The sequence below is a fragment of the Lepisma saccharinum genome, chromosome 29, assembly GCF_977018435.1.
Source record: "Lepisma saccharinum chromosome 29, izLepSacc3.1, whole genome shotgun sequence".
NCBI classification, from domain to species: Eukaryota; Metazoa; Arthropoda; class Insecta; order Zygentoma; family Lepismatidae; genus Lepisma; species Lepisma saccharinum.
This window is the reverse complement of record NC_139257.1, coordinates 43362308-43389067: the sequence shown is the minus strand read 5'-3', so window position 1 is coordinate 43389067 and position 26760 is coordinate 43362308. Positions and strand designations below refer to the sequence as shown.

General features: G+C 39.2%; 1 protein-coding gene across 2 annotated transcripts in view; it reads left to right on the top strand.

Annotated features, from left to right (window-relative positions):
• Cand1 (Cullin-associated and neddylation-dissociated 1) overlaps positions 1 to 26760 on the top strand; it is a 135866-nt gene that overhangs the window by 88409 nt on the left and 20697 nt on the right. For both annotated transcript variants that reach the window (XM_083114945.1, XM_083114944.1), the window contains 3 exons: positions 3773 to 3933; positions 13228 to 13426; positions 18770 to 19027. In XM_083114945.1, the coding sequence (XP_082971071.1) occupies positions 3773 to 3933; positions 13228 to 13426; positions 18770 to 19027 (618 nt within the window). The remainder of the gene's footprint in view (positions 1 to 3772; positions 3934 to 13227; positions 13427 to 18769; positions 19028 to 26760) is intronic.

Genomic DNA, 26760 nt, shown 5'->3' with positions numbered 1-26760 from the left:
TTTTCTTTTTGGTTATTATTTTTATTTTTGATGCAGCATGTAAAGTTTTAAGATTATGTTTGAGTATCCACTTCCCATTGCACAAGTACAATGTTATAAAATATAACAGCCTTCAGTATCAATTATGTAAAGATATAAGAAGAACTCGTCCTCCTCCATGGCCGTGCAGTCTAAGGTGCTGTGCTTTGGACTCCGACTGCGGAATGGAATAGGTTCGAGTCCACCTGGGTTCAGTCTCTGGGTTCTCAGCTCGTGTATAGGACCGGTGGCAACCCACCATCATGTGGAAATTGGGGAGCTACGAGTGAGTAGCGTAACCTGGTCTCTGAAATCTCCTATAACGGCTGAGCATTTGACGTGCTAACCCCACGTCACCCCTTTACCAGTTGAAGATCTCCACACCTGTAGGTAGGATTTTGGGAGGGAGACTGGCAGTTGGGAGATAGGCCAATGCCCTTATGGGCTGTAGAGCCACAGGTTATAGGAAGAACTCAATGTGTCATTTATAATTGTTTATTAATCCTACCTTTGACAAACATCAGCAAATGTTACAGTTTGATCTGTATTGGCAGATGAAGGAACTGTAAAGTGAGTCACAAATAGATTTATTAAGTGATTAAAGTTACAGTATGCAAAACTGACATTTTCATGATGGTAGAAAACATTGTATCTGATTTGTTGGCCTGAGCAGATAAAAGACAGTAGAATGTCATATCGCTTCTGGGTAAAGTTTTTATATTTTGTGTGTGTCACACTACTTTGTTTGACATCAAAGTTTCCAAAGAATATAGAAAAGTGTAAAGCTATTGTTTTCTTTGGTTGAAAGTGCTGTCACGAAGTAGACAGTTGTCAATTCTAATGTATGTCCAATAATATTTGGAACAGATTCTGATGCAAATGCTTAACTAATTTTAATATATGCATTTTTTTAATAAAATATAAGCACAATGGCATTACAGTCATTAACATTATAATTGTATAAGAATTTTTGTTGTTGCATTATCAGTGTGGTTACTCATCGGGAATTCCTTGAATTCTGGGAGTTATGTGTGAATTATTGGCTCCGGGAATTATGCGTGCATTCTCTATGAATTTTTCTCCGTAGACATGAAAAATCGAAACTTTTAATAATCCAGATCCTATTGAATTTAATATTAATATTTATAAATGTCCTGAGGAATGTTATTCACAACTTTTATTTTTATGGAAGATGGAAAAAAAGCTGCATGAAAAATAGCAACAAATTCTCTGCCCGTTTACTTTGTTGGTGTACTGCAGAAGATAAGATATCTTGAAGTTGACGAGTTAAATTTGAGTATGAAATTCATATACAATTACCAATTTTTAGTAGATTAACATATCCCATAACATTTGTGACTTGTGTTCATAGACATATTTCGAGTCTGAGTATGTGAAATTACAAATGTAAACTCCTCACCTTAAATTCAATATTTTTAACCTATACACCATTTAATGTAATTGAATTATAATTTTTGGATACATTGGAATCACATAGACCCTTTATACTGTTAATATATTTGCGTGTGTATGAGTGTGGATGGTGAGAGGCGAGATTGAAGCAGAGAAAACATCTGCTTGTAGCCCTAGAGGACCTGGTATCAGATTTATACTTTTCTTAATGAAATGAACAGTTTATGGATTTTTTTCCAATGTCCCTTATACACCATTACAAAAAACTTATCCACTGGCAATCCTGGATCAAGCTGTCAGATGCAGATCTGCGAACAAATCTGTAACGGGCAACCGTTCCAAGATTAATCACGGTTTGATAGTATCGCAAGAACCTGGCTCGAAGGCAGTACCCATTTAGGGTACAGGTAGTTCTCCCTACCAGGTTAACCTGTGATACCAGCCTAATGGCAACCGGGTAAGAAAGCCAAAATATACAGAAATCTGGTTCCTTTTTATACGAAATGGTTGTTTGCAAAATACCAAGGAAATTTTGTCGATATTTACTAGGGATGGGACCAATTAATCAGTACTCTATCGGTATCGGCTGATATAGGCATATCGGTAAAATTACCGATTATTTTACTGATGCGATATATTGATAAATATCTGATAATCTACCCAGCGTCGAATAACATGGGTACCCGGGGGAAACAGCAGTCAGGGGCATGGTGCTGATCACATCACCCCCACTCATGACCGGATCAAGAAAGTGTGGGGCGTTAACCCCACACCCCCTATACGCCTTCATGGCATGGTGCTAAGCACAGGGGAGCATTTTACCTTGTTTTACCTTTGCACTGCAGTCACCTTGAAACACACATTTATTAAGGAGGTCAATGAACCTGTCATGTTCTTCAAGGACCATTTCAAATTTTATATCGGATCAGTAGAATGTCCGTTATCGGTAGAATATTGGCCCATCCCTAATATTTGCATGTATCCATGGCATTACTACATCATGTAACTTAAGCTTTTACAATGTTTACATAAAATTATTAAAGTTGTAAATTACATACCTTCTTCAAATATTTTTCCAATGCTGAAAAAGATCACAAAATAATTAATTTTGATTAATTTGAGAATGTTTAAATTTCGCGCATGGCACAGATAATGTACGCACAGATGTTGCGCTGCTGCTTTACAAATCAAAGCACGTCCAGATTCAACTGGGGCGACACAAACTTCACTTACCTATAGTCTTTCTTAAACTTGTTTATATGGAATTCAAGATAATTTTTGACCGTTAAAATTTCCAGCACCAGAGAAAATCCCATTGCCAATCACAAATGAACAAAATAAAAAAAAAATGCAAACTAAAAACAAATATACAGGGGCATGTGCAATTTTGAAGATAGTAGAATAAGTATGGTTTATATTTGTCCAGTGTAAAGCTGACTACCTTCATCAACATTTGATACTCGTTTACCTCAGAGTACCACTATATAATAATGTCTACGCACTATGTATTGTATAAGCTCTTTACATTCAGAAAAGTCTTAAAATTTGATTTGATTTGATTTAGTTTATTTTACTTTGCGTTTTGTGCCTCTTGGCTAATTTGCGAAGATGGGGATGAGTGATGAAATGATGAAATTGATGAATGGACATTCACAAACAACCAAGCCCGACCGGGATTCGAACCAGGGACCCGTGGCATCGCAGCGCGATGTGCTAACCACTCGGCCACAGGGTCGGGCAAAAAAGTCTTAAAACAACCATCTGCATATGACATATAGATTCAATAGATTGATTGATTAATTTGGTGTTTTAAGTCCACTTTATTCACAGTAAGGCTAATCGGGACTGGACCTAGAGTTTAAAGTGGGATCCGAACCAATATGTTCCTTCACCTTGTATCGAACCTGGGATCCCTTGATTACAAGGCAACGACGCAACCACTGTGCTATCGGGGAAACACGATTCAATAGATACAACAGAGCACTGGCTCATGTAAGGAATGTAGGATTGAAAAGTGTTGAATACAGCATTCATAAGAAACAATTTTATGTACATATCCTGAGCACATAAAATGCACAAAACCAGAGTATACATAAAACAAAATTAGAGGTAACTTAAAAGAATTTTTATAAATAGTAAAGAAAGAGGAATTTGTTTTGTTTTTAATATATACAGCACTTTGCTTGTTTTTTTTTTTTTAAGCTTAGCATGATGCTTGACAATATTGTTCTAGCTTGAAAGTAAGTACATGATGCTTAATTAATCCATATTTTATATACATATATCTTATATTGGTGTTCTGGAATCTCACACAAATGATCCTCTTGTTTCTCTCCTGCAGGCGTACCATTCTCTAGCAAAGTGTGTGGCAGCTCTTACCATCACTTGGAGACAGGAAGCACTCCCGGTTGTTGAGCAGTTCCTTCGAGACGTGCAGAACCCACGAAGTGATGCCCAGCATATATTTGCTCTGTTGGTCATAGGAGAGATTGGCAAGCATATGTAAGTAGTATTGTGCTCATTACTTTTGTTACAGTGTTTATGTATGTTAAATCATTATTTTGATTAGTGTGGTTTCAGTGTAATATGCAGGGAATGGATTTATATGTAAATACATATGAAGCTGAAATCAGTTATATTTTGTATTATCTTTGCGTATCATGACATGTAGACTCAAAAAAATTCAGATGTTATTTTTCATATTTATTCATATATTAGGTTTTGGCTCATATTTGAGTTATTTTTACATTTTATTTCCATATTTCAAAACATTTCTCAACATATACTCCATATTTGTGCAATAACTACATGTTCCCTTGTGATGATAACTGACAAAGTCCGAAGCGATGTAAAACAAAATACCTTTTTCATACCCACCAATTGCGTTAATTACAAGTTTTCTGTCATTCGAGCAATAATATATATATATTTTTTTCAATTTTACACCTCACAAGTATTTGCTTTTGCTATTGTAAAACACATGAAATTCCTGTTTATTTACAATTGTTGTCAACAATAGAGAATGTGCGCTCAAGCATCAGCTCCTGGTTGTTAGAAATGTTATTTTGGCAATGTTGGAACAGAGTCCAAAGTTGAGCAGCCCACTGCTAACCCCACCCTTGCTACTATTGGTGTGCTCGACAGTAGCACCAGAAGCATCTATTTTGTGGCTTCTGATTTCTCTTCAAGGCAGTCACGGTAATAGTTACAATGCCAAGACTGTATTTTATGTAGCTCATGTAGTGTCTTATATTATTTAAAATGTAATTTTTTACAATTTTAACCTTTACTGGCCCGATGCATCAAAAGTAAGGTCGTACTGGCCCGATGGTACCATATGGTATCATGGTGCTGATTACGAAATGGATGTGCTTTTTGGACCTTCATACTCTCATGTTTGCGTGGAACTCTTGACATAGGTCTGGAGCAAGCCTGGGAAATTCATATTGATGACCAACCTCCCCCCTCTCTGCAACATATCCATGCCACATTTCCGAACAGAGTTTCACATTTTGGCTCATTATTCAACTTGTATGGCATCCAGGAACATGAAACTCCAGATTTTTATGTTTTTCCCATTGAAATTTGGGAAGCGCACCACTCCCCAAACCCCCCCCCCCCCCTCGGTTCGGCATTCTGAATTGTACACAGTTGCATGCTCTGATGTTTTAGCTGCAAAACAAAAGTTATCCGAAGTCGATTGCTCCCATAGTGCCCAAGTTATAACAATTTTCCTCCAAAGAGTGTTCGAATTTAAAATTCCCGCCGAGAAGCCTGGGCCAGAATGAAGTTACTTTCGTAATCCTGCTCGGCCGTCTAAAGGTTAAGTGCATATGTAACTCCATATTTTGGTAAAAATAACTAAATATGTATTTATGTTTTTAGCACATTTTTACTGCATATATATCCGTTCCCTGTGATAAACTTAACATTTTTTTAAAATGATCAATCAGCCTTTTTTTAATGAGAGATTTGCGGAACTCAATGTCAGAGTGGTTAACATAGCCCTCTGCAATGCTAGTGCTCCCATGTTGGAATCCCAGCCTGGGTATGGGTTTTCTTTGTGAGTGTCTCTTCATCAACTTCATCATATCGTCACTCATCCTCATCTTCGCAATTAGCCAAAGGTGGCTGAAAGGCAAAGTAAAATATAAACCAAATCCTTTTCTCTAATGGATGGTTGGTGCTTGTTTTCTTGCAATCTGTCATCAAGCATCCACTTGATTGTTCCATCATATTTGCTCCTATATTAGTAAGTGATGATGGAAAGGACTTATTTGCCTTGGGATTTAGTGTAGTGGCATTTGAAATCAATTGTAAATCTGACCTCCATGTAGGAGATTAGCACTAGGGGTCCCAGCCATCATCAATTTCATCACCATCATCGTTAGCCAAAAGTGGCAGAAAAGTGACACTAAATAACAAAAACCAAATCAAATCAAATGTGAATCCAAATAGTTTTCCTTCCCCCCCCCCTCCCTTTCTTTTATCATTCTACTGGGTGTGTTTCTTACTGTAGAAGATGCTGGCTTTCAAATTAAATCTACCAGGTGTGCCGGTTAATAATTCTTAATTGATTCGAAAGAAAACAAGTGTATCTGGGAAGAAAGGTAACAAACGCTTTATTCAAAGTATGCGCCATCGGTAGCTATACATTTTGCCCATCTGTCCATCAAATTGTGGATGCCCTACCAGAAAAATCGTTCACATTTTGACTGATCCAGTCAGCAAGCCATTGTTCGACATCTTCATAATTGTTGAAGTGTTGCTGAGAAAGTGAGTGAGACATCGATGAAAACAAGTGGTAGTCCGAAGGGACTAAGTCTGGTGCATATGGCGGGTGGGGCAAGAATTCCCAGCCATGTGCAGAAATGGTGTCTCTGATGCCTTTAGCTGTGTGTGTGTGATGAGGCATTGTCATGCTGCAAAGTCACTTTTCCGTGTCTTGTCACCCAATCTGGATCTTTCCCTTGGCATGAAGACGATCAGATAAGGTTTGGCAACCAACATTTAACTTCTCTGCCAGTTGTAGTTGCGTTTGCGTATCGTCTTCATCCAACAGTGCTTGCAATTCGGCGTCTTGGAATTTTTTCGGCTGGCCCAGGCAATCTTTGTCTTTCAAGTCGAAATCACCACTTTTGAATGATCGAAACCAACACACACACGCGTCTTGCATTAGGACATTGTCACCGTACGTTTCCACAAGGATACGATGGCTTTCACCCGCGGTTTTCTTTTGATCGAGCAAGAAAAGCAGGACGTGCTCCTTATTTGCTTTTAAGGTCAACATGTTTACCACACAAACCCAATATCACGATTACTCGCACTCGGTTTCACATCCACGGCATTTTGACAGGTACTGTCCTGGCAACACACAAACGTAACAGTTGAGACTGTGCACCAACCCTTGCTTCCAGCGCCATCCAGCGAGGAAATTAATAATTATTAACCGGCACACCTGGTATGCAGCATTAAACATGAGAATTATCAACCAGCGCTCTTTCACTCGTAAACTGGACCTCGGTGCCTCCATTCACACCAATAGCCTCAGTTAAGGTTTGGCTGGATCTTTGGCTGCTGCCAGGGCAGAAGTTTATAAATGTTCCTCTCCTTTTGAAAAACGTTTGCGATATTCTCAAATCTGAAAAATTACATCAGCTTAAAATTCTTTCTAGAACACTGACGTGAATTTTTGTGTGGTTTGCTTTTGCTATTATCTAGAAGGAAAATTGTGCTGGTCAGCTCTCCAGTAACACTCCCGTCTAACCGAACGACCAAGAATTAAAAAAATGTCAAGGAAAGTGGATAAGAAACAAACATAGAACACACACACACAAATGCACATATAAAAGTGCATTAACTCTTTCGCTGCACTCGTCGCATTTATGCACAGCATGCCAGGTGCCTTGCTCCGTGGAAGTCGCATTATTGCGAGTTCATGCTTCCACTCGCTGCGGGTGTCGCATTTCCGCAGTACATCGCTTTTAGTAGCCTTCAGACATCTGTTGATACTATTTGGAACTATTTGAACTTGTAGTTTTGTTTATATCCGTATGATGTCGCTAATTACGCCTCCGTTTAGAATACGAGCGTTGAGTGCTCTGACATGCCAGTTTCAAATGCATGTTCGAATGTAAACAACATGGCTTCATCAAGTCGTCAACACTTGTCTGATAATGATGTTACTCAACTGTTGAATCAGAAGGTGAATTAAGTTGTGACGATAATATCGACAGTTTTTATGAGACTTCAAGTGGTGACAGTGATTGTGTAGTGTCTGATGAAGAATTTGTACCGCCGTCCGTAACATCATGGAGCAGAGTGCAAAGCAGCATTGATCTAGGTGCGGGAAGTTTGACACAGGCAAGTGCTAAGTTACTTGGTGACAGTACAGTATTTAGCACACCATTTTCTTGTTTTATCAAATATTTCCCCCACTCAGTATTTGAACACACAGCAGAACAAACTGAAGTTTTCGCCACCCAGTATACTACTTACGAATTTCCATGCCGCTCCACCACTCTGCGTCATCCCGTGTTTTGAGAAATACCATACCATCAGGGACTACAGAATGATTTGCCAGTGCAAGGAATAACTTTTGTAATTTCTCTATAACATATTTTGCAATGTAATTTTTTTAAAATTATTCTTTCTAAAATTTTTTTTTTTCAAAATTTCAAAATTTTTCAAAATATCATACCACCAGGGACTACAGAATGGTTTTCCAGTGCAAGGAATGAATTTTGTAAGTTCTCTCTCATATATAACACAATGTAATTGTGAAGATTATTTGTTTATAAAAAAAATATTTTTTCAAATTTAATTACGCAGCCAAGGGATATTGTGTGCCAGAGAATTCCACAGCGAAAGAGTTAACATACATATTATCAAATAAATGAAACTTATAAGACTAATAACCTGTCAGTCTAATTAAAATTATTAATAAACGTACATAATGTAATACGTAAAAAAGGATGAAGTAAAGACTTCATATGATTATTTGGTGAATGTTCTATGTACATCATGAATTGGAGTAAAGAGTGAAATGATATTACAGTTAACAGTTAAAATAGTTAACCTTAGGAAACTAATGTATCATTCCGATCAATATAACCTGTTGCACCTCATTTAACCTTTAGTGGATAATGCCTTTTTTATTTTGTAAACTGTCTCGCAATGATAGATTTTCAGATGCTCTATTTTACAATATCCAGTGATGTACAAAATAAATAAATTAATTGCTAAAGGAAACTACTTTTCATAGAGAGTTGAAGTAAACCCGTCTCTCCCTAATGCTACAACATCCCTTGAGGGCCAGGGCTCTCCTACCGACTGCTCACCTCACTCCCACAAGCTCCAGCAGAGGTGGGAGATCATCTTTGTTATGGGATGTCAGAACAGCGAACCCCAGTCAATGTTGTAGTTTCCATGACCTGGTTCCACTACATTTTCATAGCTCCTCAATTTCCTCACGATGGTGCGTGGCTACCGATCCCAGCACCTCGAGCCAGTGTGCATCCTGAAACCCAAGCCTAAAGCCTGATGCCCTAGACTGCATTGCCATGCTGCAGGATGAAGTTGGAGGGTGGCGGGGAGGGAAGCGGGGACATACTGTTGCAGGAAGTAAAATATTTCCAACCCTCCCAACATGTGCAGTTCCAAGAAGAAGACATTTACTGTTCATTTGTTCAACTTTTTTGTTTTTTTCATACATCATCATAATTATTGAAAAGCATACACTTTTTAATATTGAAATTCATTTGTTTTAAAATAATCCACTCTTGACAAGCCTGGAATCCCATATTGCATTGAAATTTAAATATGTCATACATCCATATGTATATAAACCAAAGAAGAAAATGTGAATGAAATAGTTGTTCCAAAAATATTGTATTTATGCATGTATAATGTGCACCCTGGTTTTTGATGGGGAAAAGCAACAAAAAAGTATATCTCGTGTGTAATGCGCAGTACAGTTCAGGTTCAAGAAATGGCTTTCTTATAGGTCGTAAAGCTGTTGCTATGTTGATCTAGAGCCAATGACATCATACCTATTCAATGAGTCACCTGTTGCTATGTGGAACAAGACGAGAATATTCTCTTCTGCATACAATGCATCACCAATCCATGCTTCCCCCCTCCACTTTGCATCCGAAGGCTTTCACTTTGTAACGTACCAGGTGGGTAGGTATAAATATGCAAACTGAAGCTGTGCATGAGGCTGCGAATCATCAATTATACCCCGTCCTAGTAAGTTACAAGTCACTGTGGTTAGAAGTATATGACTCATTGTTACGAATCGCTTCTGTCTCATCTGAGAACCAATATCCTTTCCAACACGTACTTGCGATAAACCAAGGTATTCTGATTTGATTTATTAGCATCCATTACAAAATGCCGATTCATCAAATAATGCGTAAACTCTTGGGGGGAGGGGAACATTCCAAGAACATCCTGTATATTCACATTCTAGTATGTCAATCCTGAAAATAATGGTCATTGTATTTTAATACACAACTCAACATCACTCAATTAGTATGTTTCTTACACTAATTGAAATTGTTTGTACGCTTTAAGCATAAATAACATTCATGTCCAATTAACGTAACTAATTTTTTTTTATTACATTGATGGGATTCAAGAATGTGCTTTGTTACAATTAATAACAACAATGACGTACCAGCTTCTTAATTACTGTTTCAAAAAGGGTGTTCATAACAATGACTTTAATTCTAGCATAAACAATCTTTTGTTCAAATTCTCAAACAATTAACAATAATTACTTGTCTTTTCATTCATGTAACGCGTGCATTCATGATAACATTACTCACCATCCGCATTAATTAGGTTTATTAAGATCAACGTTACACTACTCAATTAAGCTCCTCCATTTGATCCACTAATGCTCTTTAAATACTCAAAGGAATAGGAATAGGAATACCAATTCGGCACGTAATTGTACTCGTGACTCTACTTGTCTCATTTTAGTCCGACGCTAAATAGTTCCGGCAAGACGTTCGCAATTATCTCTTAAGATTGATTATTATGTTCTGTAAACACAGATCTGCACACAATACGAAATTTCAAGAAGTTCATTTTTACATTTTCGTTCTCTTGTTTAATTCGAATTGCATAAAGAAAATAATGACATCACTGATAATTATTCTTTGGATTAAGGCATTATCATTCGCTGTCAGGTTCGAGCGACCTTTCACATTATACACGCAAACACCACAATTTAACGCTGCACATTTTTTATAGAGTACATACCTCAAAATCTAGTTACGGCATCCTGTGGAACTGGTGAAAGGTGATGGCTGTTTCGTCCGGTGCTTCAAATTACGTCACATCTCGTTTTCTCTCGTACTTCAAACTCGTGTAGAATCTCTTTGAACCAACGTGGTACATCAGAAATGGAATGGGCCGTCAAATCCAGATTCGGGCAACCGCGACTCTTCTTTTCCAGACGTTACAACATGTGGCGTATCTTGGATCAATCCATCAAACTTGTCATGCACCGACATTGACCAGTCTTGCACGTACCATTCTTCTTGTTGCTTAGTATATTTTTATTCATCCAGAATAACCATTGTGAATGTGGTCCTTAATGCGCAACGTACCCATCTGTAAAATTGACGAAACTCTCATATGCTGTTCCCGTCAAAACTGTGTTCGGTGAATACTTCTCTTGGCCCGTTTTCACTCACAAAGCATGTTGAATGAGACACTCATCAAAACTCTTCTTGTTGGCTAAACTTCGTGGCACATGTATCTTCCCTGAAGAACCTGCATCAAAGTACGCTTTTTTTTGGTACCCAAACCAACAAGAACTTGGCACTACAGTTTCACTATCCATGCATTCTTTCCTTTCCGTGAATCCCCGCGAGTTGACAGAACGTACAACTTCCTCCTTCCTTCCTTCCAGGTAATTGTAGAGCGAGAACGTACGCCAAACTGTGTGTGCAATTCTTACCAATCGTAGCAATGCCAAGACTAAGTAGAGTGCCTCTAGTGGAGAATTCCACAACTACTAACAAAACAGTATCGTGACGCGGAAAGCGTGCCAAGTGAAAGGATGTGAACCTGTGACGTATTTTTGCAGCGTAAAACAACAGTTTTAAACACTTTTTTTTAACAGCCGCAGGAAAATTACGTCACAACATCTGTAACCACTTTGCTTATTCTGTTGTAGAAGAAAGAGAGATCAATATATGAGGGAGGGCAAGCTATACTGTTGTTTTCAAATTGCGTGTTCTGCAGTATATGCAGGAAAACAACAACGGGCCTGCGGCAAGTTTAAGAGAATGGGCAGGCTTTTTTGAAGTGTAGCAGCAGCTACAGAATTACGTTGTGGATTTGCAGCACTCGGGAAGATATTTTCTCTTATTTCTCATGCTGCAAATGGGGACGTGCGTGATCGAATCCTGCCTTTTCTTGATGTCTCAAAATGGCCAAATACAAGGTGAAAAATCATGTCAAATGACTATTTCTCTTTTATACACATTTTTTATAAATTTTATTACTAAAGAAGCCCAACCTGGTAATTTGTATTTGCACGTGTTGCACAATATACGTGTTATATGCAGTGACATGGTGAAAACATGCATGGTTTTATGTTGGCTGTCTGAATTATAATACGCAACATAGTTTTTGGGTGGAAAAATTTTGGAAAAAATGTGCATTATACATGAGTAAATGCAGTATTGGTAGGAACTTAATCACATGCTCCTGGTACCAAAAGAGCCTTGTCACATTTAAAGGTTAATGTTGATTACAGTGAAATCTTCATCAGATAATGTAATAAAACATTATGTTCAATTTACTTCATCTACAAATTATTGTACACAAATCAATGTACAGGGTGATTCTTTATGTAGTTTACAACTTCAATAAATTATAATTATTTATTGGAACCACATACAGACTTGGTTTATATGTCATTATGCAGCAAAACACTTCAAGTTTTTACTCACGTAGTGTGTAATTGCGGAGTTGATCACATGCGGCGCCACCGGTCTATCGTTGAAAATGGCGACTTTCACTGGTGCGGAAAGAGCTAAGTGCGTGTTCTGGTTCGAAGAAACCAAGTCAGGAACGAGTGTACAGCGAAAGTTTCGCACAGAATACGGCAAAGACCCGCCCAGCAGACCAACAGTGTACAAATGGCACCAGACATTTATCGAGACAGGTTGTTCTGTGCGACACACAAAGGCTCCAGGGCGTTCACCCGTGGCTGACGATGTGGTGGAAGCTGTTAGGGAGAGTTTTGTCCGCAGTCCTCGAAAATCTACACGGCGTGTGGGGGTTTGTGAAAGATAAGGTGTACACCCCTCCCCTACCTCATAATCTTCATGAACTTCAAGATCGCATCACAACAGCCATCGCTAATGTTACCCCTGAAATGCTGGTTAATGTTTGGCAGGAAATTGACTTTCGTTGGGATGTGTCCAGGATGACCAACAGTGCACACATTGAACCATAACAGATTTCTAATATAAAACTTGAAGTGTTTTGCTGCATAATGACATATAAACTAAGTCTGTATATGGTTCCAATAAATAATTATAAATTATTGAAGTTGTAAACTACATAAAGAATCACCCTGTATAATTATGACATAAAGAATCACCCTGTATAATTATGGTCAATGCACAATGTGGGTAATACATATTTCCTTCTTCCTCAGTGTTATCAGTGAGTATCTATCTGCTGCCTTGATCGCATGCATTGTATGTAGATATTGTATTGTATTCATTTCCATGTTCTAATCTTTCATATACTTATACTTTATTTTAGTGATTTAAGTTCAATTACATCCTTGAAGCAAGTCATTTTGAATTCCTTCTCGCCTCCATCAGAAGAAGTGAAATCAGCAGCATCGTATGCTTTAGGGAGCATAGCCGTAGGGAATCTTCCCGAATACCTTCCTTTCGTACTACAGGAAATAGAATCAAAGCCAAAAAGACAATATTTGTTGCTGCATTCTCTGAAAGAGGTTAGTCATTTGTAAAATACGAGACTATTAAGTACAGGGTAGTCTATAATTACTGAAACCACTTCACTGTTTTGCCACTTGCTCTGCATCCAGGAGAACATTCTCCTTCCATGGAGACGTGACTTTGGAAAGCGTACCTGATGCTGGCAGCGAGACACGGCTCCTGTTGTATCTTGCCGGTGTCTAGTGCAAACCCACGTTCCCTGCGGTGTCTAGTGCAAACCCACGTTCCCAACTTCATGTCCTCCTTACTCAGCTCTACTGCATTGTAAGATTTTGGGAGAGTCTGACATTGTCGACAATGAGAACATGCCCATGGACATCTTTCCCAAAGTACTCGGCTTGCATCCACAGGGTGGATACTCATTGGGAAATCCTGGAATCCTGCGTGAAGTACTGGCTCTGGGAATTCGGCATGAATTCTACGTGAATTTTTCTCTGTAGACATGAACAATTGCAACTTTTATTAATCCAAATCCCGTTGAATTATAAATGCCCTGAGGTAAGTTTTTCACAGTTTAGTAGGGATGGGACCGATTAATCGGTACTCTATCAATATCTGCCGATATAGGCATATCAGTTTATCGGTACAATTACCGATTATTTTACCGATTCGATATATCGATAAATATCTGATAATTTAGTGCAAAATTCTGCCATTTTGTTGTAATTTTTATGGATAATCTCCATGCCCTAATTTCTTAAAATGTAAATGTCTAAATATGCAATTTCTTTTTCACTGCAGTCACCTTGAAACACACATGTATTAAGGAGGTCAATGAACCTTTCAGGTTCCTAAAGGTCCATTTCTAATTTTATATCTGATCGGTAGAATATCGGTTATCGGTATCGATAAATTTTATATCGTTACTTTATCAGTATCGGCCAAAATTTCATATCGGCCCATCCCTACAGTTTAGGTTTTGTTATTACGGAAGGAAAAGAAAGCTGCAAGGAAACTATAACAGATTTCTCTCACTCCGTTTACTTTTTTAGTCTCCTTTGCAGAACAATCTATCTGACAGACGGAAGATTATTGCAAGATAACATATCCTGAAGTTGAATAGGCAAATTTGAGTTTGAAGTTCTTGCACAATTAACAATTTTTCATAGATTAGTATATCCCGTAACATCTGTGACTCTGTGTGGTGAGAGCCGGTAAATAGAAAACATCTGCTTGAAGCCTTGAATTTTTGGAAAGTTCTCCTTCAAAACCGGGAATTGTGTATGAATTTTATCATCCTCCTAGAGTGTCTACCCTCATCCAAACAATGGAGGAACATGTGAAATGTGTCTCGGTCTTGTTATTTCTAAAAAGTTTAAATTAGTGATTGTCAGGTTCATTTTGATTGCTTTGTTTTTAACAGAATGGCATTTCCCTGAACTTTTCTTAATTATGGGCAACCCTGTACTGCAAGTTCAAAACCAGGTAGATCAATAGAAGTCAGTATTGGTTTTTTTGTAGATTCCAAATTATTTTCGTATCCAACTAGAGTTAGATAATTAGATTAAGTATAGTTTGCTTTCAGGCTGTGGGAAATCAACCTACCAGATTTCTCTCTTGTGCATGAGAAATTACAGATATTAATATAGTTTGCTTATTATATGAAATGGTTAATAGCAGAGCCCATGAGATTCCAACCATTTTGGACCATCATTTTATGTATACAGTGAGTCTGGCTTAAAAGTATAATAAATGAAAAATTAATAACTTTCAAGTTTAGTAAGATATTTCCGTAGAGTTTTCTTCTATCTATAGAATAACTCAAAAAGTTTTTTTTTACATACTTAATACACCTTGATATGTGCACCATTAGTAGCACAACAGATGTCCAACCCATATTCAAGCTCTGCGCATGTGTTGTTCATCATTGCTAGTGTCACATTCCGGATGCGATGTCATAGATCAGGAATATTACGAACTCGTGTTTGGTACACTGGAGACTACTATGGACATTACTGTGCTTGATTTTTTCTGTGGGGTTTTGTAAACACTCAAGTGATGTAATCACAAGATCCTGATCTTCATGATCTACGATGTCTCATTTGTGCTACAATCCGGGCTGCGATGCCAGTAATGCTGTATAACACATGCGCAGAGCTTGAATATGAGTTCGACATCCATCGTGCTACTAATGGTGCACATATCGAGGTGCATTAAGTAAGAAAACATTTAAGTTACTTTATAGATAGAAGAAAACTGTATGGAAATATCTTAATAAACTTGAAAGTTATTAATTTTTCTTTTATTATACTTTTAAGCTGGACACACTGTACATTAAAGATGGACCAGTATGAATTTGCTGCCATCACCAATAAAGCACTGATATAAGATATATACGGATCCAATATACGAGGTAATATCCATAAATTTGGGGATTGCATTCGGGGATTTCTGTCGTTAAACATCAGAAACAGAGGTGAAGCAGCATCCAGGAGGTGTAACAGGATGTTGCAAAACGTGGCTTAAAGCAGCTTTTCCAGCACTGGCAAAAGTGTTATCGTCATCCAAGGGAATTACTTTGAAGATTGTTGCGCATTGTTGTTTTGAATTCATAATAATAAGGAACTATGAGTCGAGTCCCTGAACTTTTGGATTGTACCTCATAAAACTGCAAATACCGGGTTTTCGTAAATGATTGTCGGGGTTTCCTCATTGTTGTAATCGATCTGGGTGAATGACACGGTGAACACAAATACACGATATTATTGAGAAACTCAACAAGTTTTGTTCCTTATTTGTTTCATAGACCTCTGTTTCCCGATTCTGTCGCCAGGTGGCAGTTTTCTAAAATGGCGGATATTACTAGTGAGAAGGCGTTCTGTGTCCTTGAATATCATGCAACGAGGTCCGTTACAGTTGTGCAACGACATTTTTGTGCGCGATGTCGGAAAGATGCACCGTCGGACAATTTGATTAGAAGGTGGTATGCGCAGTTCAAAGAAAAAGGTTGCATTGGAAAGGCAACATGTGTCAGCGTCGGAACATGATGTGGAGCGAGTTCGTGAAACCTATCTACGGAGCCCGAAGAAATTGATTCCTGCTGGATCCAAGGAACTCAACATTCCGAAGACAACATTATGGAGTGTTCTACAAAAACGGCTAAACATGAAACTATACCGCCTAAGTCTGCATCAAAAGCCAACACGTAATGACAGTCGTGTACGTCTTTCGTCAGCGATATGCAGAATCTCATGGCTGACGACAATTTCATCGAGAATTTCGTTTCCACTGACGAGGCGACATTCCACCTAAGTGGAAAAGTAAACACACACAATGTGCGCATATGGGGAACGGAAAATCGTCATCAGTTTGTTGAGTTGGTTCGGGACTCGCCTAAAGTGAATGTTTTTTGTGCTGTGCCACGAGAAAAGGTGCACGGCCCATTCTTCATGGAGAAAACGGTTACGGGATTGACATTCTTGGATATGTGGAATGAGTGGCTATCCTCAAGTGGAAGAAGATTCTAACACCATCATGCAATTGGATGGAGCCTCACCTCACTTCCACTGTGAAGTGCGATCATTGCTCAACAGAAAATTGAGCAATGTTGGATTGGGCGCGGGAGTGATGAGGATGAAATCCTTTCATCATGGCCGCCTCGTTCCCCTGACCTTTCTCCTTGCGATTTTTTTTTCTCTGGGGATACGTAAAATATACAGTTTCCCATTACCCACTACCATTGAGGAACTGAAAACACGCATAACAAATTCCATCAACAGTGTTACACGTGATATGCTATCCCGAGTGTGGCAGGAAATGGACTATCGCTTAGATATCTGCAGGATATCGCGAGGCAAGCACATGGAACATTTGTGACTTTGTCATAAAAACTTGGTGAGTTTTGTAACATTTTGCAAAAAATTGCATGTATCTATCTTTATTACGTAAAATACAGTGCTTGTTTTTAACCCCGACAATCATTTACGAAAACCCTGTATTCCTTAGAGGGCCTGAATGGCTCATTAACAAGGTGTGTACCAGTCAAGAAAAAGGCAAGAAATTATGCTTGTGGTCAAGAATTCTTTCTAATTTTTAAAGTATAGTGAGTTTTCATTGTTATATACCTGCACTGGGACTTGATAAAATTGAATATCTGGAAACCTAAAATTGTATTGAGTTGTGGTTATGATTTATTCACCTTGTTTCTTAAGTATTATGTTTTTATATGTGTGAAGTGTTGTAAACATATTAAAGTAATGTGGCCATTCCCCATCCAGTCTGAAGTTAATTTTTCATGCATTAATAATTAAAGCAAGTCTAAATCACTTGTTGAAGTACAACTTCAGTTTTCATCTTAATCAGCCTTGTGGTGGGGATTTTTCATTGAATAAAAATTAGTGCCGATAAAAAAATGCCGATACTCTTACTGATCGCCAACGACACCAATACTCGAAAATTGAAATAATTAAAATTTGTTCAAAATAGTGATCAGTATTGGTGTGTGAACATTCGTCTCCAATTACATGTATCAATTTATCAAGAAATGTGCTTTAAAATTTTCAGGAATTATATCAGAATATTAAAATACGAGGGGTGATCTCCTCTGTAACTCCAATGCACTTTTCCCATCGGTGCTCCAACGCCTGGATACCTTGCAAGAAAAATTCTTCCGACTGGTCCTCCAACCATGAGTCCACAGCCCTTATCACCTCAGCATCACCAGAAAATCTTTTCCCACGAATGTCATTCTTCAAACGTTTAAACAAATTGAAATCACTGGGAGCCAAATCTGGGGAATGGGATGGGTGGAGCAGCAATTCGAAAGATGCATCTGGGATAGCGGCCCTCGCAATGCGTGAGGTGTGGATAGGTGCATTGTCCTGGTGAAGGAGCACACCACGGGTCAACATCCCACGCCTCTTTTTCTTGATGGAATCATGTAATTTCTTGATTAGGTCACTGTAGTATGTGCCAGTGATGGTTTGGCCTCTTTGTAGATAGTCCATAAGAAGGCCACCCTTGCAGTCCCAGAAAATTGAGGCCATCACCTTCTTGGCTGATGTTTGCACCTTGAACTTCTTCGTTGGTGGAAAATGTGGGTGTTTCCAATCCATGCTTCGTGATTTTGTTTCTGGGTCGATAAAAAGGAAAGAAAGGTCATGGAAAATCAAGAATTTTGGGTTTGTTACTTTTGATAGACACCCTGATTAACTCTGTAATCATTTTGTGTAACAACCACAATCGATTTCCAAAATCTGCAGTATAGAATTTTGATTGCCGTTGCAATCAGGTTCTAATATTGCTTCCTTATTTTACACTTACTTTATACATAGTTTCTTTGCATGTAAATTTAAACAGAAAGAAAATAAAATCTCATTCTTTGCCTTTATAAATTTCAGATCATCACTTGCCAGTCATCCTCGCCAGGTGGCGTTCAGCTTCTTCAGCCTTTCGTTCCAGCAATTTGGCAGCAGCTGTTCAGACACTGTGAGTGCAGTGAGGAAGGAACAAGGAATGTCGTAGCAGAATGCTTAGGGAAGTTAACATTAATTGATCCGGCTAGCTTACTACCTCAGTTACAAGAATCTCTCAACTCTGAGTCCGCACTCATGAGAACAACAGTGGTGACTGCTGTCAAATTCACTATTTCTGATCAGGTATATTAATAATAATTAATATTTTGTTGCAGGAAAAGCATATGCTGGTATTGAAAATGACAGTATATAAATTAGGGATGTGACGAAGCTGAAAATTTACCGATGCCGATAATTTTTGGAACCGATACCGATATATAACCGTTCCGATACATAAAATTATTAAACAAAAATGGGATGTTATTTTCAGCATGACAAAAATAAATTTGGTATGTACATTTCTACAAGGGTTGATCAAATGAAAAGGTACAAAACTACACTGTCGGTGTAAATGAATACTTTATTCAAAGTATCCTCCATAGGCCTGAGCACATTGATCCCATTGATGAACGAGCCGAATGATTCCTTTTTCCCAGAATTCCTTTGGCCGTGACATGACCCAGTCCTTCACAGCGTCCTTGAGTTCATCGTCCGAGGTGAAACGCTTTCCTTTGAGATGCTTTTTCAGGGGACCAAACACATGGAAGTCACAGGGGGATAAGTCCGGACTGTAGGGCAGATGATCTAGCTGCTCCCACTTGAACCTGGCCAGTTCCGCGTATGTGACCCTGGAGACGTGTAGACGTGCGTTATCATGGAGCAGAACCACACCCTCCGTAAGCAGCCCCGGTTGTTCGTCTTCCCCGTAAACGTTCACCATCCGGCGATGAATATCGGCCTGTTTAACACCTTCCGCTGTCACAAAATGGATAACGCCTCGCTGCTCCTCAACAGTCGAATTTGACAATGTTAACGCCATCCTGTCCGAACACGCACTGCCGCGTCACTTGGACGGCGCTCTGTATCAGAGCCTCTGCTCTCTCCTGCGCATGCGCGTTTCCCTGCATGCTCCGATGCCGCGTGGCGACTCCAATCGCACCCCTACATATCACGCTACATTCTCCCATCGCAGCATCGGTATTATATAAACGATTCCGTTGTTACAACATTTCGTACCTTTTCATTTGATCAACCCTTGTATTGCATATCATATGTATATACAGTCAACTCTCGATTCTACGACCCCGGGTATAACGACCCTCTCGAAGTAATGACCCTTTTCCCGGGAACCGTGAAAAATTTAGAAAAAATTAGAAAAATTTGGAAAAAAAAAGTTGAAAAATTGAAGGAAATCGGCCGAAAAATGCGTTGTTTTTTCCTCCACTCATTCCCTTTACGAGCGGTCTACCGCTCACAATTAGGTCTGAACTAAAAATAGACACCACCACACCATGCTTGAGTGATATCCAATAGCACTTGACCTCTGCCCTCCCCTCCCTCAAGCGCACCAATGTTACACCGCACCCGACGGCCGCTACCCAACGTGCCAGGCTTGCTCTTGGATACGCGAGAAAAGAAAATCGAATGTGCTTGGATGTTATTTTAAATCGACTTGACTTGTTTCCTTGTCCTAAGAGCTGCTTAAAACTCGCGGAGGAGGGGGGGGAGCAGCCTGAAATGACTGCTGGACTTGCAGACTTTGCCAATGTGTATGGCAGGTCAAGCTCTTTCATCGATAAATACACCACCTTGAGAGATAAGATCGCAGGAATGTTCGAAAATACAGATGCTTGGCACCTGGAAGTCTGGCCCATCTGTCCAGCTCTGAGAGTTCAGCAGGTTCCCGTGAGTGAGCAACTCTCGGCCTTGTAGACGACAACTTCCGGTAACAGCTTTCATTCAAAAAGTGTTCGTTGTTCCCTGCAACATTTCATAAAAAAGCGAAAGTTTTAGATAATCAAAACCACATTGGTGAACTAAAGATCGTCAAGCTGCTTAATGCGGTGTCATCCAGGTTTCCATAAAAGTTTACTTCGATCTTACGTGCATCATAATCCCACTTCATACGTTTGTGTAATTGTGTCGATGTCGTAATATCTGCCAAAAAAGTGTTCCGTTGGCTGACTGACTTCTCCCACTTTTCCTGTCAGCAAACGTGGGGGGGGGGGGGGGGATGCAGATTGTTTCAGCCCCGATTTTCTTTGCTGATGCGGGCTGATTACAGGGGTGGGTGATTTTCCACCCCTCTTCCTTTCCTCTCTGGATATATTCTTGAAACGAACAAAAACCATAGAACAAGTAATAAAAAGACGTGACCCAACTCCCTTTCCCCAGCTCATTCTCCGCCACTGGTGTGCACGGCAATGTTGATAATTGCAGAATTGCTGTTGTCTGCATAGGAAATATTGCCCCTATTATTGTCTGTTGCATGGTAAAACGTAAAGCAAGGGTCATTTCTTTCTTCCTTACACTGCTGTTAAAAGTTCCATCTTTGACAGTTGTGTTATCTTTAAAATGCTGGGATTATTCTCTTCCGCCACCTGTTGCTCGAACTTCCAGCCGGTCTCCTTGTTTTTACGATCCTTGTTTTTACGATGCAGCTGGTGCCAGTGTTTTGTCTAGCATCTGCAAAGCTGTCCCTTGCCGATAACAGCGATGACTCATCCAGCGTGAAGGAAAAGGTTATTGTTTTGAATCTCGCAAAGCTGTTTTGATTTGACGATAACGAAATTCGATCTCCAGAAAGGAAAACAAGAGTTAAAATAACTTCATGTTCTGCGCCTTCTGATAAGCAAATTTGCATCCGCTTTTTTTTTTCAGAACCATTCATGTGGAGGGGGAAAAAAAGAGTTCAATGTAGGAATGGTCGCTGAGACTGATTAAAAAGACATTATTCAAGGGGAAAACGTTTGGAGGGGTGGGTGTTTGACATCGAGAATACTCCTAAATCCAACATTCAATCGTCCATTAACATGAGAGTAAATAACGATCTACCATTTTGATATGTGAAAATGCGCAGCTTCATAAAGCTTGTTTTCAGTTCATTTTATGCTGATGGGCTAATCGGGACTAAATATACAGTTTGAAGTGAAATTCAATTCCAAACCCAAATGATTATCGACTGCCAGGCTGTTTAATGACGTGTCCTAGAATAGGCATTGGGTTAAAACAGATCACAAGTTGCGCGTTTCCTTTTTCACGCTGGATTACAATGCAAGTCAAGGAAGGAGTTTGGACTGCTCCCTTGAATGGGGAAGGAGGGTGAATGAAGTTGGTTGAAGCAAAGAAAAGTGACTTTTTTTACGATGTATTTTACACAGCCGAACCAGAACGAAAATTACAGCCCTGCCTTTATTTTTTTGTCTGGTACCTAGAGACAACCTGTGTTGTTTCTCCCGAGAGATCTAATCTTACCAGTTAATCTTGTAACAGACAATGCTCCAGTGAACCTGTATAAGATCCAACATTCATTCTGCCCGATTATCTCCCGACTTTTGCTGGTACCAGTCTGACTGGTGTCAAGATTCTTCGAGTTTCGCTTGCAATAAGCGAGAGATTGTTTTCCTTTCCATTGGTCTCAGTGCAAACTGGTTTCTCAGGAACTAGAATTGTAAGAATTTACTGGAAAAGCAACAATTGAAACAAAGTAACATTATTATAAATTCTCGTTTGTGGAAACTTTTTCATGTTCTATTTTCCTTCTCACAACATGCATCCTGTGCATAACAGGTTGTATAACTACCAGGTTAAATGGTGTTACCATCTCCTAGGCATCTTTCTGTCCATTTCAGCTCCCTTTAAGCTGAAAATTGGTGCAAATTCCAATAACGACCCCTTCGAAATAACGACCCTTTTCCTGGGAACTGTGAAAGGTCGTTGAATCGAGAGTTGACTGTACGTATATATTCTCAAGAGATGCGAATGTACATTTGCATCTACAAAAGGTTGTGTGAACCTCGAGATTTATTAGTACACAAGCAGTTCTTTGAAATGCAAAATGAATTCCTGTTCTGCCAGATTCAACTTCAGAAACACGAGATTTGGAAGCACTTCAGGAAGTAACCTACTTCTTCTCTTATCGCAAATCTGTTCAGCAACACTGAACACTCAATCACTGAATACTGATGCAGCAGGTATGCGCAAGTAATTTCTCAGCACTTGCTTCAGGTTTGAATACTCATTTTTGAATTTCCAATACAACAGCAGATCCTGGTTCAGCAATGTACTGTTTTATTTCCAATTTTGAGTTAGGTTGATCCTCTGAATGAGAGTCTGCAATAATTTTATTACAAAAACTCTACAATAATGACGAATCACAACCAAATTTTCAATAAATCTTACAAAACTAGAATATAAAACTTATTAGAAGGTAAAACTCTAGTATAATCTGTACCAGTTTAAATATCGGATTTTTGCCGATTCCGATACCGATGCCGATATGTCAATTTCGGCCGATTTTCAGACATCTGTAATCGGCTTCGGCACATCCCTAATATAAATCTAACAAACTATATGCTCAACGAGGACTCAAACCCTATTGGGTAGGAGTACTTGTCTGTGCCATTGATGCACTAACTGAACTACCGAGCCAGCTCTGTTTTTGCCTAATTTTTTTCTTCTGCTGTTAAAATTACCTGAACAACTGTAGAATCATCTTTAAAAAGTCTTGCATTTCCTGTGAAGAAATTGCCTTTATGGGTGCAACTTTCCATATACAGTGCATTCGTTTTGGCTCTGGCCCGAGATACCTTGTGGTGCAGGTGCCGGCATTTTCGTCTCTCTTATTAACACACATATCTGTAGATGTAGACAATGTTATAAGAGTTGTTTATGTGCTATCTCAGCCTAGAATCAAAATGAACGCACTGTATATCTTGTCCAACAGATTAAGAGGAGCTACCCAAAAGTGACTGGAATTATTATATTACTAGCTGATTGGCCGGCGTTGCCCGGTTATTTATTTATCCCAATCTTCTATTAGACAGGAAAATAATGAATTCTAACTATAGTGTAAAAGGAACTTGGAGTTAAACGGCATTGGGAGTGTTACTATTCATCTTAGCTACCCCGAAAACTATGTATTCCACACTAATATCGGTCGTTTATGATTATTTTTACATGTCACTCCCTTCCCACCCCACCCCTAGGTGTCTCAAGGGTGGCTTGAAGTTGAGCGGTATTGGGAGTGTCAATATTCATCTTGGTGACCTCAAAAACTATGGATTCCACACTAATATTGGTCGTTTTTATTATTTTTTAGGGATGGGACCGATTAATCGGTACTCTATCAGTATCATCCGATATAGGCATATCGGTGTATCGGTTTATCGGTAAAATTACCGATTATTTTACCGATCCGATATATAGATAAATATCTAATAGTTTAGTGCAAAATTCTGCCATTTTTGTTGAATTTTTATGGATAATCTCAATGCCCTACTTTTTTAGAAAGTAAATGTCTAAATATACAATTTCTCTTGCACTGTAGTCACTTTAAAACACACATTTTTTAAGGAGGTCAATGAACCTTTCAGATTCTTCCAGGGCCATTTCAAATTTTATATCGGATCGGTAGAATATCGGTTATCGGTATCGGCGGTAAATTATATATCAGTACTTTATCGGTATCGGCCAAAATTTCATATCGTCCCATCCCTATTATTTTTACATGTCACCCCCTTCCCAACCCCACCCCTAGGGGTGCCAGAGGTGTCTTGGAGTTGAACAGCATTGGGAGTGTCACTATTCATCTTAGCGACCCTGAAAACTATGGATTCCACACTAATGTCAGTCGTTTTACATGTTACCCCTCCTTCCCACCCCCCACCCCAGGGGTCTCTTGGAGTTGAATGGCATTGGGAGTGACTATTGATCAGAGCGACCCCAAAAACTATGGAATCCACACTAATATCGGTCGTTTTCGATTATTTTTACGTCACTCCCTCCCACCCCCACTCCTAGGGGTGCCAGGCATGTCTTACCCCCACAGTATTTCTTTCGAGATTGCAAGTGATAGGTGTTCCAAGTTTGTTTGAAATTGCTCCAGGCGTTCGAGAGTTATGGTGGAACAAACATACACACACATACATTTTTATATATTAGATTTAATATATTTGTATTCAAGTTTAAAATACCAAATGCTAGTCTCATTCAGAGTATTCCCCATGTAAGTCAGTGCATTACTTTTTTCTCCCCGCACCTAGAAACATTTCAGCACTCTTCAACTACAATTATTTTTATGAAACCAGCAAATATACTTCATCCACTTCAAGAAATCCCTTCCTTTTCATTGTTTCCTTCACCCATGGAAGTAAGAAAATAGCAAACAAAACAAAACAAAATTTCATTTTATCTAACCCAGCACCGGCCGTGCAGCGAAGTGGTAAGCACATCATGCTACTATGCCAGGGGTCCCTGGTTGAAATCCCATTCTAGGCATGGATGTTTCATCATATCATCACTCATCCCCATCTTTGCAATTAACTTAAAGTGGTAGAAAAGCAAAGTAAAATAAAGCATATCCATATCTCACCCTAGTAGACCTATCCCACCTCCACAGACCTGGATGAAAAAGCCAGTGAAATCACCTTAGTGAAAAGATCATGGAAAAATCAGGGAAACTGGATTTTTTTTTAAAATTTTGCCAGGAGTAGAAACTGAAGGAACATATATTACATTAATCTCCAGTAACCTTCGTGATTGAAGGTATTTTGTGCAAAAATATTTTTATTTTCCTTTATTTATTTGGTCTAGGAATTAATCTGTGCGGTTGTTACGCACACATTGAAGCTGTAGTTCAAACACAAAATACATAAATACCTTAAGAAAAATATTGTCCATCGCAAGCCACCACTTTCGCCCATCTGTCAGGCAAGTTACGGATTCCGTGGCGAAAGAAGTCCTCATCCTTTGAAGCGATCCAGTCAGAGACCCATTTTTCGATATCTTCTGAAGAAGTGAATCGCTGTCCAATCAAATCGTTATTCATGCAATCGAACAAGTAGTAGTCCGAAGGAGCAACGTCTGGTGAATACGGCAGGTGGGGTAAATCTTCCCATCCGACATTTTCTAAATAGGTTTTGACCGGTTTTGCGACATGTGGGCGAGCGTTATCATGTTGAAAAATAAGTTTATCATGTCTGTTCTCCCATTCTGGTCATTTCCTGGCCAGAGCTTGCTTCAAACACATTAATTGTCGTCGATAACGTTCTCCAGTAATAGTTTCACCCGGTTGCAGCAGCTCATAGTACACCACACCTTTCATATTCCACCATATGCACAGCATAACCTTTGCACAGTGAATATCTCATTTCGGTTGTGATGGACCTGGTTCACCTGGCTTCACCCAGGCCTTTTTTCGTTTCGGGTTCTCGTATTGGATCCACTTCTCATCGCCAGTAACAATGCGATGCAAGAACCCCTTTCTTTTCTGTCTTTGAAGCAGCAATTCGCAAATAGTTTTTCGTCTTTCAACGTCTCTGTCTTTCAATTCATGTGGAACCCAATGTGACATCTTTTGAATCATTCCCATGGCTTTGAGGCGTTTGGAAACTGTTGTTTGATCAATGCCTAATGCTTCTGCAAGTTCTTCCTGCGTTTGACACGAATCCTGATCGAGCAATGCTCTCAATTCTTCGTCTTCAAATTTTTTTGGCTGTCCAACTCTTGGTCTTCCAGGTCGAAATCACCACTTCTAAACCATGCAAACCACTTCTGACATGTTCGCTCAGCTAGCGCATGGTCACCATACACTTCCACCAAAATACGATGACTTTCGGTAGCACTTTTCTGCATGTTAAAGTAATGAAGCAGAACACCCCGCAAAAACACTTTATCTGGCACGAACTGCGCCATGTTAAGTTGACTACAAAATGCTGTTGTTGACACGTCAATCAACTGCCCTATACTACGAACGATGCGCGCTGACAGGAGTTTTCAACGCATGTGTGGCTACACGGAACTGTGGGACGATACGC